This window comes from Rhamphochromis longiceps, unplaced genomic scaffold (genome assembly GCF_057381845.1).
Source record: "Rhamphochromis longiceps isolate RC_006_pf unplaced genomic scaffold, R_longiceps_female_GT1.1 unmapped_scaffold_4, whole genome shotgun sequence".
In the NCBI taxonomy this organism is placed as follows: domain Eukaryota; kingdom Metazoa; phylum Chordata; class Actinopteri; order Cichliformes; family Cichlidae; genus Rhamphochromis; species Rhamphochromis longiceps.
In genome coordinates this window covers 2,865,094-2,884,459 of record NW_028187224.1, presented here as the reverse complement: position 1 = coordinate 2,884,459, position 19,366 = coordinate 2,865,094, and the positions used below count along the sequence as shown (strand labels likewise).

At 43.5% G+C, this 19,366-nt stretch overlaps 1 protein-coding gene across 2 annotated transcripts in view; it reads right to left on the bottom strand.

The window, feature by feature from the left end:
- Nucleotides 1-18,558, bottom strand: part of LOC146640694 (protein NLRC3-like) — a 23,840-nt gene extending 5,282 nt beyond the window's left edge. Inside the window, exons 1-9 of one of the 2 annotated variants that reach the window (XM_085400038.1) lie at nt 17,242-18,558; nt 16,885-16,986; nt 15,814-15,892; nt 15,466-15,652; nt 13,557-15,336; nt 10,805-10,978; nt 8,485-8,664; nt 6,244-6,417; nt 1,021-1,194 (exon numbers count right to left, since the gene is read on the bottom strand). In XM_085400038.1, coding sequence (XP_085256164.1) covers nt 1,021-1,194; nt 6,244-6,417; nt 8,485-8,664; nt 10,805-10,978; nt 13,557-15,336; nt 15,466-15,652; nt 15,814-15,892; nt 16,885-16,986; nt 17,242-17,357 — 2,966 coding nt within the window. In that variant the 5' untranslated portion in view covers nt 17,358-18,558. The remainder of the gene's footprint in view (nt 1-1,020; nt 1,195-6,243; nt 6,418-8,484; nt 8,665-10,804; nt 10,979-13,556; nt 15,337-15,465; nt 15,653-15,813; nt 15,893-16,884; nt 16,987-17,241) is intronic. The other variant, XM_085400040.1, reaches the window with a different exon arrangement.
- Nucleotides 18,559-19,366: the final 808 nt, after the last annotated feature.

Sequence of the window (19,366 nt, the reverse complement as noted above, 5' to 3'; positions counted from 1 at the left end):
TTTTGGTAGCACATACTTGTGCCAAAAGCTCTTCTCCACTTTGAACTTCAATAAGTCCAAGTACAGGTCCAGACTTACGGATGATCATCTTCAAGACGTACTGAGGGTCGCAACTGCTTCCTCCCTCAGGCCAAATCTGGCTCGGCTATGCGAGAGGAAACGCTGCCAGGTCTCTAGCAGCAAGGAGTAGGCAAGAGAAGCCATGTTCAGAAGAACAGTTCATTTTCTACAGTGTTCCATTCATGTTCAGAAGAAGGTTATAGAACTGTTAATACAGACATTTCAATCTAAACACAGCAGATATAGAAGACTGAAAGATACACACAAGTTCACTGACTAAAAATATCTTATTATTATTTTATTTATGTATTACAGATTGATTTATTTTCTTATTAATTCTTAATTTGTTTATTTATTTTTCATATTTTATGTTAAAAAATAAAAAAAATAAAAAATAAAAGCCCTTTATGGGCCCTGTTAGAATCAATATTTCATTCTCATTCTGTTGTTTGAGAACAATAACAGAAAAATGTGCACTTGAGAACAAATTTATTGTGAATTCAGCTGTTCAGCCTATTCAGCCTTGTTTCATCCTTCTGTCAGTGTCACTGACTGTCACTGTGACTGTGGACATACAGCATGGGAAACATACACATGGCTGACACCTTATTAAGTACACAGTGGCCACTATCTCAGGTATAGTACACCTGTGACCTAATAAAGTGTATCTAAAGTTACAAAATGTTGTCTCTGTCAAATATTTACGGACCTAACTGTAGGTCTACTTTTAATGAAACTCTCAACATATCAGTTATCATTAATGTTCCTGCAAACAGACTCCTTGGAGACCCCTACATAAATATCCATGAACTATCCAGCTAGACTAGTGTGTCTGTCCCTGAAAATATTCCTGCATGTGTGATTGTTCATGTGTCATCTGCAGGAAACAAACAGGAAGTGAGTGAAAGACACAGGAAATGTTTCCAGCTCTTCCTCCTCTATCAGATTTTCTCTCCATACCTGAGAGTGTCCAGTCTCCAGCCTGCATCCTTCAGTCCAGCCGACAGCAGCTTCATTCCTGAGGGACCTGGATGATTGTAGCTCAGGTCCAGCTCTCTCAGATGGGAGGGGTTGGAGCTCAGAGCTGAGGCCAGAGAAGTACAGCCTTCCTCTGTGATCAGACAGCCTGACAGACTGCAGACACACAAAACAACAATCTATCTGACAACAGTTGTTTTCTCTTTGTCACAATAACATCTATCCATTTACATCCATCCATTGTAACTTTATTTATAAGTGACAATACCCAACAGACAACAACAGTCATCTGAAGCTGTTTAACAGTGTAAGGTAACCGCCTCCACTGTGAGCAGCACTTGGTGATGGTGGGAAGAAGAACTCCCTTTGACACAAAGATCCTCCCAGTGAAAACAGGCTCCAGGAGGAGCATCTACCATGACTGGTTGCAGGGTGAGGGGAAAGAGAAGAGATGAGCTCAGAGAGACAAGAACAAAACAGAGAGACAAAAGTTAAGGACATGCAGTAGTGACATATAAAAGCATCAGGAGTGAAAAGAGGGGAGAAGAGAGCAGAGCATCATGGGAAGTCCACCAACAGCCTGAGCCTATAGCAGCATAACTAAGGGATGGTTCAGGGTCACCTGATCCAGCTCGAACTATAAGTTTTATCAAAAAGGAAAGTTTGAAGCTGATCTTCAAAGTAGAGAGGGTGTCTGTCTCCTGAACTCAAACTGGGAGCTGCTGCCACACCCAGTCCAACATAGCCAGGCTTTCTTTGCTGCTTTGACAAAACCTCAAATCCCAGTCAGAGATGGTGAGCATCATCACAGTGATGATCATTTCTCTGTTAACCCAGGCTTTCTGCTTCAGGATCTGTGCACGCTCACAGAACAAGGAGACCTTTAAACATCATTTCACTAAATGGATGGACTGAGCTCAGCCTACAGATGAACTGGTGCAAGAGATCATAAAGAACATCAAACAGTCAAATTCAACACTTTAATGGAAATATGAGATTAATGCTGCAGACAATCATGAACCTGCTGAAGTCATGAACATCAAGAATGCAGCGAGTGGTAAAATAAAGATCTGACCTCAGTGTGCTCAGTGTTCCTGTCTATTCCTAACATATTCCTAACATGATAGCTGCACTTTAGAGCTCTAAAACTGGAACTGACACATGTTTAAACTCTACATGTTACTCAGTACATTCAGTTCTGACACTCGCCCACAGTCCAACAAAGGAAACATGGAGATCACATCAGTTTGTCATCAAAGTCTAATTATTAGGGCAACTTAACCTGTTATAATCTCGTTAACTCATTAATTGATTAACGTCAGCAATTATTTTAATCACAGTTTTTAAAATCATGATTATTGTGAAAGTGCTCACTGGCTCTGAATATACTGTAGCTGTGTAACCATGGTTACCTGGGAGTTACAGAAAGGTGCAGAACATGTGATTCATGTTGCAGAGCAGTGGGACATTTGAAATAAAGTCAGCACACTCAGTACAGATAGTGCATCAAATATGATGCTGCTGCCAGACGTCTGCCTTTGAACACGTCCCTGCATCGCGCACAACACCAAGGTTGCCATGGCAATCACAGCTGACAGGGACAAAGTGCACAGCTGGAAGCCTGCAGGTATATTTAACATGATGTATTTCTCAGTGTCCTGATTAGATTAGATTCATGTTTCAGCTCAGACTGACAGAAATATTTGAACTGCTGCTGTGTTAAAGGGAACACTGCTGTTAGAAAGCACCTGATCTGTTTCTGCACACTGAATTTTTTTTTTCTTTTTATAGTTACTAAATAATAAACGATATTGTGCAGCACGCAGGATAGACAGCGCACAGTGTGCTTTGAGGCAGCAGCCAAGAAAGCTGTAGTCCGTGTCTGTGAATACACATGTGTACACCTGTGTGCATACCTGTGTGGATCAGCATGCTTGCATTCCAAAGGTTTCTCCATGTAATGATCTGCTAGGGAGTGTGGGGAGCCACAGCCCTGTCCTCTATGGTATGAAGCAGGTATGGAGGAGATCAAAACTCCAGACATCCAGAGGCCCCCAGAACACAAGAGACCAAGGAAGACCCACAGAGGGGCAGCTGCGCCACTGTCCCAGTTAGAGCTGAGGAGAGTCCCAGATGAGGGCTCATTCAGCAGCCGCGGAGCAGAAGCCAGGGGGAGTTGCAGTGACGCGCCCGTGAGCTCCGCCGGCAGCCAGCTGTGCCTGAGTGACCGAGCCCCAGGCCGAGAGGCCGGGGGCACCCCACCTCCGAAATGGCCCGAGCGAGCCCCAATAAGTGGCCGCCAAGGAGTGAGCCGGTATGTACCCGGACGCCCACCCCCAGATACAAAGAACCACCAACGCACCGACACCTGAGGGAGTCCGCCACCGGCAGGGGAAGTGGTGGTGGGTGGAGATAGGCCTCCAAACCTTGGAGGGCCCGAGATGTCCCCAGAGAGGTGGCGTCTGATACCCAACCTGACATATAGACACAAACATACAGGCACACACAGACACAAACATCCATTCCCACCCTCATGCTCTCATGTGCACTTCACACTCAACCGACGTGGAGACAGACATAAAGAGACGCTGTACACACGATCACACTCCCCAAGCGTACTCTACCAACCGGGTCTAGGTACCCTTGCCCCTGGAGGGGGGAACTGCACCCAGACCCAGGTGGTGTTACCCTTTTCCCTGCGGTGGGGAGAGGCAGACCGACCCGACTCCGCAGCAGCAGGGAGGCCCCACACCCCAGACCGCAGCCGGACGGCCAACTCCTCCTAGCCCCCCCGCTCCAGCAGGCCGCAGAGAACGGGGGTGAGAGAAGACTCCAAACCTCCCTCCACCCGCTCATTGTAGTGTTGATGCATGTGTGTTCTAAGGTGCAATTAAAACCCAGGAGGGCATGGAGCTACCTGCCAGAGAGCAGCAGGTAAGCACATAGTCCCTCCTGTTAGCCCTCAATGTCTACGTGTATTTAAAATTGAGATAAATGCAGTTCATGTTGTCAACTCAACCTGGACTGTTGAAAGAGTTTTTCTTTGTCTTGTTTCTGACTGAGATTCTCCAAAGGAAATCCAGCACAAACACACACTCAAAGTCCTGCACAGTAAATGAGCTGATGAGCGTTTGTGCTGCTGCCTGATAACAGAACAATAGTTCTGCTGCTTCCTGTTCTGCAAACACACATTTATAAATGTTCACTTGCTGTTGATCAAAGGTATGTTGGTGGCTCTGGACGCTGAGGGAACTTTGTAAAAAACTAGATTAAAGTCTGACTCCATCCTCCATTTAAATAACTCACAGCAACAACTGAATAGCTTTGCCTTTGTGTAGCTGACACTTCATTTTAATGTCCTTCTATTCTGGTTCATCTGGTCTCAGTTTCTATAAGCACACAGGTTTCATCAGGACTCTATGACCTCAGTAATCTTTGCTGGGCCTTAATGCTCTGAACAAAGCTGCACATCACAAGACTAAATAGAAATGAATCAGTCTTTCATTCTCACTGCTGTTTGACTTCAGCTCTCAATGTCCCACCATAACCCATGGAAAGAATTACTGTCCATCCAGGCTGCTGAACATGAAGCTGAAGAAGGTGGAGTATTGTGAGGGCTGATGGAGATGATGATGAGAATCCAGGAGCAGTGGGTGGATGGCAGCATCAGCATGAAGGATCAGTGTGAGAACACATCATCATCCACAAAGGAAACCAGTCTGAGTGTCTGACGCTCTTGTTAGAAAGACGCAGTCCCAGCAGTTAGCTTGTCTGCTAGTTAGCTGAGAGCTAACTCACTTGTACATTGAATACCAAACTGTGTAAACCAGGGGTGTCAAACATATGGCCCGTGGGCCAAATCCAGCCCTTGACATAATTTCATATGTCAAATATTGATGAATTTTCAGGCTTGCTGATAATCAATGTGAGCACGGCTGAGATTTTATTCTGATGAGCAAACCATGTGGCCAAACACTTTAAGAGACAGACTGGGATCATACCATTATGTGAAAGAAGACATGTCCCATAGACAGCAAGGGTAGTGGTAGAGACCAGTACACAGAGAAATGGGAGCTGTACTGAAATGCAAGCGTGTCAGGAAAGAGTGAAAAGGCAAAATGAGCAGCATCTGGCTGCATTTCAGTGATATTGGAGACCACAAAGCTGAGTGCAACATTTATATAGGAGATATACAGGAGACGCTGAGAGTAGAACTGATAAAATTAGGAGCTGGCTAAAGTGAGACCCATTTTTATTTCCACCCATTTTCCACTGTGGAGGACAAAAGGTTTCAAACTGGTCCAGGTCTTAAACCTCACGTGTTCTTCCTAATAGCAGTAAATGGATAAAAATAAGGCTTTTATGAAAACACTGAATAAAACTTGCTGCCTTTACAAAGACTAAATGTACAGTTCAGTATTGAATACTACATAAAATAAACTATATATAAAGTGTGTCTGAATGGCAGAGATGCAGAAATATGTGCATGTAGCACAGAGCCACGGCTCAGTGTCTGAATGAGTCTCACAGACCTGAATGTGCTGTTGAAGCCATTTATAATTATAACGTAATTCTTTACTCGTTTGATCTGCTCCTTACCACAAGCCACCAGACGTAGAAGGTTTTGGACTTTTAACTATATTTTCTGAAGTTTTACAACTTTTCTTACTGTTAAAAACCTCGTTATGGCCGTTCATGCTGTGCAAAGTAATTAGACATGTGTGGTATCTACAGAAACGTCAGAATCTCAGCTAAAAGTTCACAAAACCATCTCAACAACCACCAAACAGCTGAAACAGCAGGTGAACAGATCACACAAAAAAGATGTAAACACAAATCCCCCTGATCATCTGTTTTTTAAACATGAAGTGTAGTTTTGGACGTTCATTTACTGCTGGTTCAGTGAATTTTGGTTGGACAGTGATGAAACCTGCAGCCTCAGAATCTGTGAGAAGTCTGCTTTCAGCTCGCAACTGCATTGTTGTGTTGTGTGGATCCACCTCTGCAAACTCATCACTGTTTCACCATCATATTTTCTACTTAGACAATAACAAAGGAAGCAGTTCCCAGGAACTACTTCCTGTCTTGTTAACATAAGAGTACGTTGCCCTTCAAAACACCTCCACTTCTCCTCTTATTAGAGGACTGCCTTATTATTAATCTGCTAATTCTGTCAGTTGATGAAAGAAAAATGCTTGATCTCACCTGAGAGTTTCCAGTGTACAGCGTGGACTCTTCAGTCCTTCAGACAGAAGCTTCACGCCTGAATCCTTCAGGTTACTGTTACTCAGGTCCAGCTGTCTCAGATTAGAGGTCTGAGAGCTGAGACCTGAGGCCAGAGCTTCACAGCTTCTCTCTGACAGGTCACAGTTACTCAGTCTGAAAAATAACAGATAAACAATTACAAAAATAAAACACTTATGTTGAAGTGTAATGAGATACTATTATATTTAGCAATATTTCATCTTGTTTTGTCAGGAAACTGAGCACTTATGCAGAACAACATGTGGAGAGAATCAGAGGAGAAGAAGTGAAGAGAGAACAGCAGTAAAACAACACTGAATTGTTCAGTGTGCTTTTGATATCAACAGAATGTGTCAAATTTCTTTATTTTGTATTTGTTTTAGTAGAATTGATGATTATCACTTAGATAACAACCACAGGCCAGGTCTAAATTGCACTTTGGTGACAGTTACACCCAGAAATATTTCAGAAATGTGGACAATTTGTGCTCCATTGTATTCAGTATTGAACAAACTGAGTACCGATGACCACTTAATATTTTTGATATTTTATTTGAGTTGTTCCACCTGATCTGTGTTAACTAGAATAAACATTTAAAAGCTAAAGCTATGATCACATATGTACTTACAGAGCTTTGTTGGAGGCTTTGACCACTGGCAGCAGCCTCAGTAGAGCCTTTTTAAAGGCTCGTGTTCACACTTAGATCATCGATTTCTACTTACATTTCTTTCTGGGAAAAATGGAGATTACTTTGAAAACGAAAACTATTTTCCCCAAAAATCAGCCCTGGATTAGTAAATCACTCCAACATGTTCTCAGGCAGAAGAAGCTGTCTTGTTATGAGGGAGAGAAGAAAAGCAGCTAAAATCAGGTGTAAAAGTAAAGCAGAGGATGAGCTGAATAAAGGACACTCAAGGCTGGCTTGGAAAGGAATGAAGTCCATGGTGGGGATGCAGGACAAGGAGCAAAGATGAATGTGATGCTGAATCAGCAGAAGACTTGGACTCATTTGATTCCAGCTTTGATATCATTGATTTCAATGAAGAGCTTTGTGATTGTAGCAAAGGGCTGGTAGCTCTGAGAGTCCCACTGATGAGGTGTTTGTGAAGGTTCGCAGTTATCTAAAGAGCTTAGAAAAAAAGGCATCTGGACTTCTTTAAGTTTTTTGAAGACGTTTCGCCTTTCACCTCTCATCCAAGAAGCTTCTTTATTTCTAGGGTCAAATGGTGGAGAGTCCCAGATTAGCCTGTGTACAAACAGACTTCAGCCATATGAGAGTGAGTGTGAGTGAATGAGAGCACACACAGGACACTCTGATCTCTGAATGTGTGTGACGCAGTGAAAAAGAGGATTGTACTGGATATACTGTGACTGACAAACAGAGTTTAAAGAGAAAGGTGTTTGGATTAAAATGGATTATGCTAAAGTGAACGTGCTAATGAAATCTGGACTGACTGAAATGTGAAGTGAAGATAATTCAGATGTAAAAGAGAGAGAGAAACTGATAATAAGGTGGGGCTGGAGATCAGTGAAGGGCATGTAAACACGTGATTGGTTGACTAGATATCAGATCGACAGTTTCACAGTTTTCCCTGTGGATTATAACTTTAAGAAGATGTGACATTCATCAAGGAATCCTGCTCTCCGGATTATTTCCATGAACACTGAGCTGGAACACATCTACAGTGCTGGAAGTGCCCGTCTCACCACCAACCTCTCTGTGCACATTCACTTTTTAACCCTTTGTGAGACACTAAAGGTGTAAATCTGAGTATTTATCTATGTTAGGGCAAACACCTCTAATAGGTTGGTTTAGTCTTTCCAAGTCATATCTTCCCTTAGATCTGCGGTCCAGGCTCCTAAAATCATCCTAGTTTAACAAGCACTACAATCTAGAGGAGAGCTGCACTAACAGGTGTGACTGATGAGATCTGACCTGCAAGGATACTCATGTTTATGTATATCAGGACAAGCAGGGAAGACCTGGACATCAACTCTGTCAGGCTGCCTGAGTCCTCTCACCCACATCAGCTCAGAACTCTGCATTATCTACTGAGTCAGACTCAGAGGATCAGGGATCAGAAGTTCTACAAAGAGTAGAACCAGACTTCCTGTATAGAGGTGTGTGGGCCTACTGATCCACAGTGTCAGCACAACTTTCACATCATATTCATCTCAGCACAACTAAACCATGAGACTGACCTCAGAGTTTCAAATCGACATCGTGGATTCTCCAGAAGAACACACAGCTGCTTCACTCCTGAATCCTGCAGGTTGTTGTAGGTTCCACTCAGGTCCAGCACTCTGGGATACGAGGGGTTGGACTTCAGCGCTGCTGCCAGATAATCACAGCTGATCTCTGACAAATCACAGTCCTTCAATCTGAATAAAAAATGAAAGATGTAAGTTTATTAGACAAAGTGTGAGCTTGAAATCATTCAGTGTTTCATCATCTGTTCAGAGCTGAAGAAGGTTCAGAATGTAGAAGTTTAGAAAATGGAAACTCCAAACAGCTGAAGCCAACAGGAAGCAGCTTCAAACAAACACAACAAGAGAAAAAACTCTGAATGTTTCACATTAAAGTCGTACATTTATCATAAAAACAGGACAAAGACTTGAAAAAGTCGTGTTTTTCCTTCCAGGAACCACATGGCTTCACTTTTAAAGGTGAAGTGTGAAAGAAATGGACATATTTGAAGTCCAACACCTTTTTCCAGTCACATTATTAAAGCAGACAAACTACAAGCTCATTTTCATTCCATCAAGTCATCTTCTGACCTGGACTAACAACACTGGTCTCTATGTGCAGCTGGCTGTGAGACCAGTGCTCAGGGAGCGTCTACAAAGTGCAACACTGAAAGAACATCACACACTCATTTGCTTCCATCATCCAACCTGAAGAGGAAACAGAGACGGCTCCCCTTCAAAGTAAAAGCTGCTCCTTTTGGACACAGTATCAAAGAAAGTCTACAGTATAACATAGAAAAGACAGAACAAAGTTTTGGTTGTTTTTAAATTGTGCAGAAATGAAACTACACTAAGCTCAATTATGTGACAGACATTTCATCCCATGTCAGTTTGGCCTCATCCTGGGCCGGATTATCCAGCACACACTCTGACCACAGGCCCAGGGGCCAACCACAGCTGGGCTCCATCCAAGAGACAGGAAACAAACCAACACAATAATAAAAAGCACCATGTGATCTTCTTACATCTTCAAGACAAACATAGTAAAAACATGAGCATATTGGCATCGTTCTAATCCCATATGGGAGCTGCCAGTCACTGACTCACACTGCAAAACAGAATTGTTGAAGATTTAATTTTAATTTCAATTGAGATTTGATTTTTTTCTTGTGTGCAACACAGATTTTCTGTGTGCAGAGACGTGCCAGCAGCGCGCAGTTGCACGAGCGCAGCTTAGAGGGAACATTGGGCACCACCACAGTTCACTTCAACAAAACTTTACTTCAGATTTGTTTTCATGTTTTGATCCAGTGATGAGAGCCGTTTCCCCCATGTCCAGTCCTTGTACTAAGCTAGGCTAAACATGTCCAGGGCCTGTCTCTGTGCAGCTTTTAATCTGATGTTAATAAGGTAGAAATGGAGGAAGAAGAAAATGACTTCATCAATCAACATGCAGCTACCAACCCAAATGGTGAGGTGGTGGTTAGTTATTACTGTTGTTTCTGATCCCCTACATTATCCTACATTCAAATATATTCTCCAGCTACAATAGTGTTTGTGTTCCTAAAAGGATTTCATGAATGTGTTACTGTTCATGTCACATCTGTATGAAACAAAGAGGAAGTGAGGTTTATCCTTCATGATCACAAACTGTTCCAGCATGTAAACCTGAGATCTGTGTGGAGCAGCTGACCTGTACGATGTGCTCAACACAAACATTATTTACCATCAGTTACTGTGTGACTGAACCACGTGGGTGTATGAAACATCGCTTTCAGTGTTAATAGCACATGGCAACATTCAGACGTGACTCTATACAGTAACACTTTGATTTGTTACAGTGAGGAGACTGTTGAAGGAACGATGAGGGGAAACTGTAACAGCAGCAACAGAAACCAGGAGACAAAGCTGAGGTCTGGGTTCCTCTATGCTACACACAGCCTCCTGCTCCTGGACTTTAGTAAACACATAAATGTCTCCAAGTACACTTACTTCAGAAACTCTATTAAACTCATTACAAGTTTACTTCAGCTTTAAATTACTCACAACATCAGCACACATGAGTAAACAAAGTAACTCTCAGCTACTGTTCAAGTTTAGTCATCTTTAATACAAATATACCTCATTATTATGAATCTCACAGCTACCTGCTCATTGAACTGAACTATAATTCTGTTTGACCATTAAAACAAAATATGTGACTGTAAAAAAATGTTCAGACAGTAATTAAGAATCTCCTAAGCAATCCAAAGATAAAGAAAAGTTCACCTGCCAATTCTATAAAGCTTGGTTGTTTGTACAATAATATCATTTAATGATATGTTTGGATCCTGACCTGAGAGTTTCCAGTGTACAATGTGGACTCTGCAGTGCAGCAGACAGAAGCTTCACCCCTGAATCCCGCAGGTCATTGTTACTCAGGTCCAGCTCTTTCAGACTAGAGGCCTGGGAGTTGAGAACTGAGGACAGAGCATCACAGCTTCTCTCTGAGAGGTTACAGCCACTCAGTCTGGAAGAAAACAAACAAACAATTAAATCAGTCAAATGAAACATTTTTAATGCCAGCATGCAATACAATTATTGGTTAACTAAATAGCTTCATTAAAACACAACTCTTCTTCTATAGCAGCACTTACTCCTTGTAAGCTCCACCTGATCCACCTTCTGAGTCAGAAGACATGAAAACAAACTGTAAATCTAGTAGAAACATGATTGGAAATCTTCTCAGATCCATTTGTACATTTAGAGCCTGATCCTGAAATATAGCAGCACGGACATTCACAGCAGCAAAGGGTTCTTGCTGATCTGAGCTGGCTTGGCCCTGGCTTATTGAAGATTAAAGAAAGCGGAATCAGCTGTTCAAACCCCCACAAGGCTGCCCGCTGTGGCTGAAACAATGGGACGGGTCGTGACTTCTCAAAATGGGCTCATTGAACGCAGCACGGATAAGATCTTGAAGAAGCTCATGGTGGTCGTGAGTTCTCAGACTTTGCTCTTTGAGCGCAAAACCGATAACCTCTCGGAGAAGCTCGTGGCTCTCCAACGGGAGATTGAGAGACGAGTGACGGACTGTTAGATCAGCTGTCAAATTGACATGCAGTTGTTCGCACCAAAGAAAGCCACCATCATTTCATGCGGCTAACATACCGGCGCGAGCTGTGGTCTCAAGGCTGGAGCTGAACATAACAAATCTCACCCTGATAACAGACGGTGTTTAGACTGTTCCTTCCCATCCTAAGCATGCTTATCCCCTCCCGGTGCAGACGGTGGGTCGAGGGGACCAGCGCAAATGCTGCAGGCCCGGATGCGCTGTCTACACCGGCTGTCTCTCACCTTTTACCCATCCCTGTTGCTCGTCATGTGTTTCTATGGCGCATTAAGAGTTTTCATGTGCTCTGCGCTAAGGTCATTTTTTGTCTGTTCTCAAACTGATCTCCCTGTTGGAGCTCAGTCTGGGAGGAGTTCTTTTTTCTCCTCATCTTTCCTGATGTTGTGCATTTTCCGCCGTTCGGTTCCGGGTCGCTGCTCTAGCGGCCGACCGGCCAGCTACCTAGCCTGACCCGTCTCCCCAATGTGATGTTTGTGTATTGTATGTACGGTTGGAATGCTCAGTATCCTAATTGCCCCTTGAAAATAAATACAGTGTTCTGAATCTGAATCTGAAAAGATTACAGAAGACGACTCTGTTCAGTAAATATTACGCTCATGCTGTCACGAAATACCAAAGGTAGGTAAAACTCTGGTTGTTGCAGCCATCCAGTATGACATGCTTTGTACTGTCCTGCTGCAGTTTGTGACACCTGGTTGATGAGTTGTGAAGGATGATGAAACAAACACTTCACTCAATGTTTGTCTTCTAAACTGGATGTAATTTTGGCAGCCGATAGTTTTTCTTAATCTATCCCAGCTGCAAATAGGAACACAACAAATAAATAACTTTACCCACTTGGATCCTTATCATTCAAGATTGTGAAAAGAGTCACTACTCAGAGAATACTGGAGATTTTAGATGAGAGAGATTGAAGGTGATGAAGGGGAAGAGTTTTCACAACTTGAGGCCTTTTGTCTTCACTGTATAGGGCAAAGAAGACAGGAAGGGAGGGAGAAGTGAGGAGAATAACACACAGGAAATGGTCTTGGGCAGACTCAAACCAGGCCCTGGAGTCACGACTCTAACCTTCAGTGCATGGGTCACCTGCTCAGCCAGGTAAGCTACAGCAGTCAGCAGTGTGTGAGTTAATTTGAAGACAATGATGACTATAAGTCAGGTAAAAAAAATACTATCATCAACCAACAAGGGGAAAACAGTGAGCTTGAATGACCAAGCTTTGACCAAGGGTGGCTCACTCCTCTGTCTTCTTGCCCAAGGAGTGAACCACCATCAAGTCTGACTTTAGTTTACTTTTTTTGTTCTTTTTTTAAAATCAAGATTAAATTTTATAGCAACCACAGCAGAGATGACCAGGGAAGGTGTGCTTGAGGGGATATAGCTACAACAGCTGGTTTCAGACTGAAGATGAACTGAGGTGCTGCACCCAAGTCTGCAGGTTCAGGGAGGGACAAACATCTGCTGCAACCAGATTGGAGTGAGAGGAGAGAGCAGGCCAACAACAACAAAGAAACAACAAACACACTGTGGAAGACCGAAGCAGAGTTTAGTTTAAAGTGGAACTAAGGATGTTTCTCTGGCTGCCAGGATTCACTGAGTAATTCAAATGCTTTCTTTAATGCAGGACCCACCATGCATGTAAACGCAAGTGTTTCCCCAACATTTGTGACTAAAAATAGACCTGCAGTAGAAATGTATCTAGGAGCATGCATGTGAATATAAAGTATCACAACATCAGGCACATGCAGCCTAAGTGTTTAAACAAAGACTGATAACATAACAGCAGCAGTGATGATCAGAGTTTATGGTGAATCCAGTGTCTCGAGTACACCGAGTTCTGGAGGCATCAAAGAGGTCACAGTTGTTCTGGAGAAATCCCAAAACTTTACAAATTCATACAAAGACAGAAAGCCTGGTGAAATAAATTACTGACACAGTTGGATGTTAAAAGTAAAGACATGAGTACAAATGTACTCACAGAGCTTTGTTGGAGGCTTTGACCACTGGCAGCAGCCTCAGAAGAGCCTCCTCTGAAGCAGAGTATTTCTTCAGGTCAAACTCATCCAGATCTTCTTCTGATGACAGTAAGATGAAGACCAGAGCTGACCACTGAGCAGGAGACAGTTCATCTGTGGAGAGACGTCCTGATCTCAGGGACTGTTGGATCTCCTCCACTAGAGAACGATCATTCAGTTCATTCAGACAGTGGAACAGATTGATGCTTTTCTCTGCAGACAGATTCTCACTGAGCTTCTCCTTGATGTACTGGACTGTTTTCTTACTGGTCTGTGAGCTACTTCCTGACTGTGTCAGCAGACCTCGTAGGAGACTCTCATTGGTCTGCAGTGAAAGACCCAGGAGGAAGCGGAGGAACAAGTCCAGGTGTCCATTTGGACTCTGTAAGGCCTTGTTCACAGCACTCTGGTGAAGAGATGGTTTAAACCACCAGGAGGTTGTTTGTTGTTGTTCCAGCAGATTGAGTCCAGAGTTGATGAAGGTCAGATGGACATGAAGAGCAGCCAGAAACTCCTGAACACTCAGATGGATGAAGCAGAACACCTTGTCCTGGTACAGTCCTCTCTCCTCTTTAAAGATCTGTGTGAACACTCCTGAGTACACTGAGGCTGCTCTGATATCGATGCCACACTCTGTCAGGTCTGATTCATAGAAGATCAGGTTTCCTTTCTGCAGCTGATCAAAAGCCAGTTTTCCCAGAGACTCCATCATCTTCCTGCTCTCTGGACTCCAGTGTGCATCTGTCTCAGCTCCTCCATCATACTTGACCTTCTTCACTTTGGCCTGAACCACCAGGAAGTGGATGTACATCTCAGTCAGGGTCTTGGGCAGCTGTCCTCCCTCTCTGGTTTCCAGCACATCCTCCAGAACTGTAGCAGTGATCCAGCAGAAGACTGGGATGTGGCACATGATGTGGAGGCTTCGTGATGTCTTGATGTGGGAGATGATCCTGCTGGCCTGCTCCTCATCTCTGAATCTCTTCCTGAAGTACTCCTCCTTCTGTGGGTCAGTGAACCCTCTGACCTCTGTCACCATGCCAACACAGTCAGGAGGGATCTGATTGGCTGCTGCAGGTCGTGTGGTTATCCAGAGGCGAGCAGAGGGAAGCAGTTTCCCCCTGATGAGGTTTATCAGCAGCACATCCACTGAGGTGGACTTTCTAGGGTCAGTTAGGATTGTAGTTTTGTGGAAGTCCAGAGGAAGTCGACACTCATCCAGACCATCAAAGATGAACACAACCTGGAAGTCTTCAAAGCTGCAGATTCCTGCTTCTTTGGTTTCAGTAAAGAAGTGATGAACAAATTCCACCAAGCTGAACTTTGCCTCTTTCAGCACATTCAGCTCTCTGAAAGTGAATGGAAATATGAACTGGATGTCCTGGTTGGCTTTGTCTTCAGCCCAGTCCAGGCTGTATTTCTGTGTTAAGACTGTTTTCCCAATGCCAGCCACTCCCTTTGTCAGCACTGTTCTGATTGGTTCATTTCTTCCAGGTGAGGCTTTAAAGATGTCTTCTTGTCTGATGGTTGTTTCTGGTCTGTCTGGTTTCCTGGATGCTGTTTCAATCTGTCTGACCTCATGTTCATCATTGACCTCTGCAGTCCCTCCCTCTGTGATGTAGAGCTCTGTGTAGATCTGATTCAGGAGGGTTGGGCTTCCTGCTTTAGCGATGCCCTCAAACACACACTGGAACTTCTTCTTCAGGGTGGATTTAAGGTTACGATGACAAACTGCAGCTTGAAGTTCTGAATGAGAAGAAAAATAAACACTCAATTCCAAAAAGAACTAATCTTTAAAACATGTTGCTCCATCTTCCATCTCTGGAAAATGTCTCATTTATCCAGCAGCTTAAATCTTTAGATAAATCCTCTTACTGCTCTGCAGACGGTCAGCCAGCTCCTCCTGCTTCATTCTCCTCAGGAAGTCCACTGTGATCTTCACAAACGCCTCTCTGCTGCTGCTCCTCTGACTCTCTAAGCATTCTGGGTAATCTGGACTCAGAACCTTCTGGATCTTCTTCAGCTCGTTCTTCACAAAAGTGATGATGTTGTCCTCCAGCAGCTGGAACAGAATATTTATGAATGAGCCAATCAGACTGAAATCATGGAGCCAAACATCAGATCCATGTTGGACACACTGACGATCCACTGGTCTACAAAGAGCAGCATGGAGATGACTGTGAACAGAACAGATGTAACAGTAGTTGTTGTACATGTACAGACCATAAATATGGAGTCCAGCTGTGTTTGATGCTGCTGGGCAGACTGACCACTGGGAACCTCTGAGCTCTGCTGCTCCACTCTGTGGAGGAACCATGAAGGATTAGATCAACACAGGATAAAGATCCAGGAGTTTCTGCTCAAATAACTTCATCTGAATCAAGTCTGTCAAGTTTTAAACTCTCAGATTGTGAACATATCAGTAATTTTCAGTCTGTTTTCATGGACGTCCTTTCAGTGGTGATGTCAGGGATGATTTTGAAGAAGCTCATCAAACTGAACCATCAGCAGATCACTGCTCCAAAACCAGAACATGATCCGAGTCTCCCTCCACCACCAGAACACCAGCTTTACTAACGTGGTAGATCAGTGTAGTACAGATCAATAACTGATGAGTCATTTGATCAAAATCACTGAGTGCTTCACGTCTGACCCTCTGATGCTTCTGTAGACATTTTGCATATTTAATGAATGTCTGACAGTTTTACATTCATTCTATGAACACAGTGGAAATGTTGTGTTATAGTCTCCATGTTGTTTCCAGCATCATAAATTCTTAAGTTCAGAAAATTCGATTCTTTCTTCACAGCTGAAAAACAACAACATTTATTCTCTATTGAAATCTGCATCGTCCACTCCAAAGGTCACAATCTGAAGGTAACATCTGGTTTTGTTCCCTGTGGTTAACTCTGAGCATCAGTATGGTGGGATTTATCCACTACATCCACACCACTGTGGTTCAGTGTTGTCCTGATGGAGTAACAGCAGCCAGTATGATCCAGGCTTTAGCTGCTGGGTCTCTGTGTGACCTCTCAGACTGTTTAACAGATCAGACACAAAGAGAATCAGAGCAGCTCTGTTCTTTAAAGACAAACATGAACCCACTCAGGTCACACTTTCCCCACAGATATGAGCATCACTGTCCTCAAACAGCAAATGACCAAGTCGAACATTTGGATCTTTTCTCTTTCATTGTTTTCTTTTTAATGAATCTTTGTAACAATCTGAGGATGTTTCAGGTCATATTTATCCAGGAAACACAAACATGTAAAGGAGTCATCACAGCTCTCTGACCTCGTTGCTCCAGGTTCACCACTGAAGTGTGGAGGGTTTCCTTTGGACCGGTCACTCCTCACAGACGGACAGCTGGACCCTGCAGACTGTGACCTCTGACCTCTGCAGACACAAACATGATTGAAGCAGCTGTGATCACACAGACTGCAGATAATGCAGCTGTTTCCTGTCAGTAACATCCTCTTAGATTAGAGTTCAGCTTTTTACAGGAAAACTGGACAAAACTGATTTTTGTTACAAACTCATTTTCATTTCCTCTCAGCTCACAAACACAGTCAGACAATCAACCAGAGTCAACACTGATTATAATGTCAGTGCAGAATTATTTCTGTTACTCAGTGAGTTCAGCTCTCTGACCTCGTTGCTCCAGGTTCACCACTGAAGGCTGGATTGTTTCCTTTGGACCGGTCACTCCTCACAGACGGACAGCTGGACCCTGCAGACTCTGCTCTGTCCTCCTCTTCCTCCATCATCGTCTTCAGTCAGTCTGAGAGGTAAACCACAAACACTCAGTGAGTTCACATTAACAGGAGGAACTGAGTTACAGTCGCTGACCTCTGACCTGTCATGTGACCATGAAACCAGGTCAATATATCTGTAGGTTCAGTCATCCAGGTCATGTGATCTAAGGAGCTTGGAGAGAAAAGAGACGTCTTTAAGTTTCTGGAAGACGTTTCATCTGAGAAGCTTCTTCAGCTCTAAAACCAAACGGTGGAGAGTCCCAGATATTTAAACCTGAGAGGGAAAGAAAGCATGTCGCTGACCCACCACTGATGTTATTTCAAGGAGGAAACTGAGAGCCTTTGCACCAGGAGCACAAACATCAGCTCCAGCAATGATCCACTGATGTGTTTTTATTCCATGTATGAATGTTGTTATTGACAGAGATGACGTTTGTGTGTCAGTGATGCAGTGACTGTTGTTGTTACCTGTACAGGCTGGTTAGACTCTATGAAACAGATCATACAGATCTCTGCATGTTAGAAGAGACTATTAAAGGTCATGAATGAGACAAAGGCAGGGAGGCGTCCTTTACAGCTAAACAGCAGAGTGAGAGAACAGCCAGCACCTCTACATTTATCACATTATACAGCACATGTATGATACTGACAGGGATGAGAAGAATTTAGTGATTCTGATCCCATCATTGATATTACTTATTGATTCTCAGTAGCTCTGCTCTGACAGTCACCACCATCACTGAGCAGCATATCAAAGACATTTGTGCACATTAACTGCATGTTGTGGCTCAAATGTTTGTGCATGTTGGAGGCATTTCCTCTTTGTTGTGATCAGTGTTGGTCATTACTCAAAACAGTCATTATTACACATATTACACAGAACACTTTAATTAAAAGTAATGGAGTACGTTACTTCATTACTCCTCATAACATTACTTTGATGTTACTGTGTAAAATGAACAAATGAGCATGTAACAACATAAAGCTGAGGTACAGCCCCACACACCAACACAGATCCTGATGAGGTCACGTGATGTTTCTCTGAGTGTTTATGAACACAAATCAAAGATGAAACAGCACAAAGACACTTCAAAGTGATTCTACTGTAGAAACATGAACAGGTAGAAACCTGCAGCCTGACTGCTCATCACTTTGTTACCTGTTCAAGTTCAGCAGCAGCAGCTCACTTTATCACGGTGCTGGTCTGGGGTCAGTGTTTACTCAGCTTTAACTCACTCTGGGTTCTTTGCTAGCTTAGCGTTAGCTTAGCGTTAGCTTATTTTTAGCATGCTGTGTGGCTAGCTTAGCGTCAGAGCTCTGCAGGTGTCTCGTGTGTAAATATTAATCACAGTGACAGTAAAGGAGGTAAAGGGCTGTGACGTCATCACGTACGCTGCGTCCTCTGTGGGCTCTGACTGAACTCAAAGTACAAACTACAAGTACACAAACACGAACGTAGCTCAGAGTGGCGGACACACTCGGCCTCGTTGGTCCAGCTGTGAGTCCGTTACCGTGAACTATGGAGCGGCAGATTTGTGCTGAACTAAGCTGCACACAGCTGATGTTAGCCAGGAAACATTACACACTGACTTTAATGGAGAGACCGGAAATACAAACACACACAGTTTGTTGTGTGAAGAAATCAAACACGAGCTGAACAAACAGTAAAGTTCCTAAAGACAAACTGTTAAAGGAGGAAACAAAGCAAACTTACAGTTTCTTCACACACCAACAACAAGCTCCACTCCACGAAGTTCAGGAAGTGAAAGTAAACTTTGAGCAGGAAGGAAACACCCAAAGAGACGTTTGAGGACAATAGGGCTTTGGAGTGTGATGTCACGGGGTGGGCGTGGAAAGGATTTTGGCCCGATTCACCATTTTGGGGGTCTAAGCTAGGAGCGATAGCATAGCCATGGTTCGTACTTGCTGTGTGGTCGGCTGCAATGTTCGATCTTACGACCGACACGGGAATAAGGTTGGATTATCTTTTTATGCTTTCCCAACCTGAAAGCAACATGAGG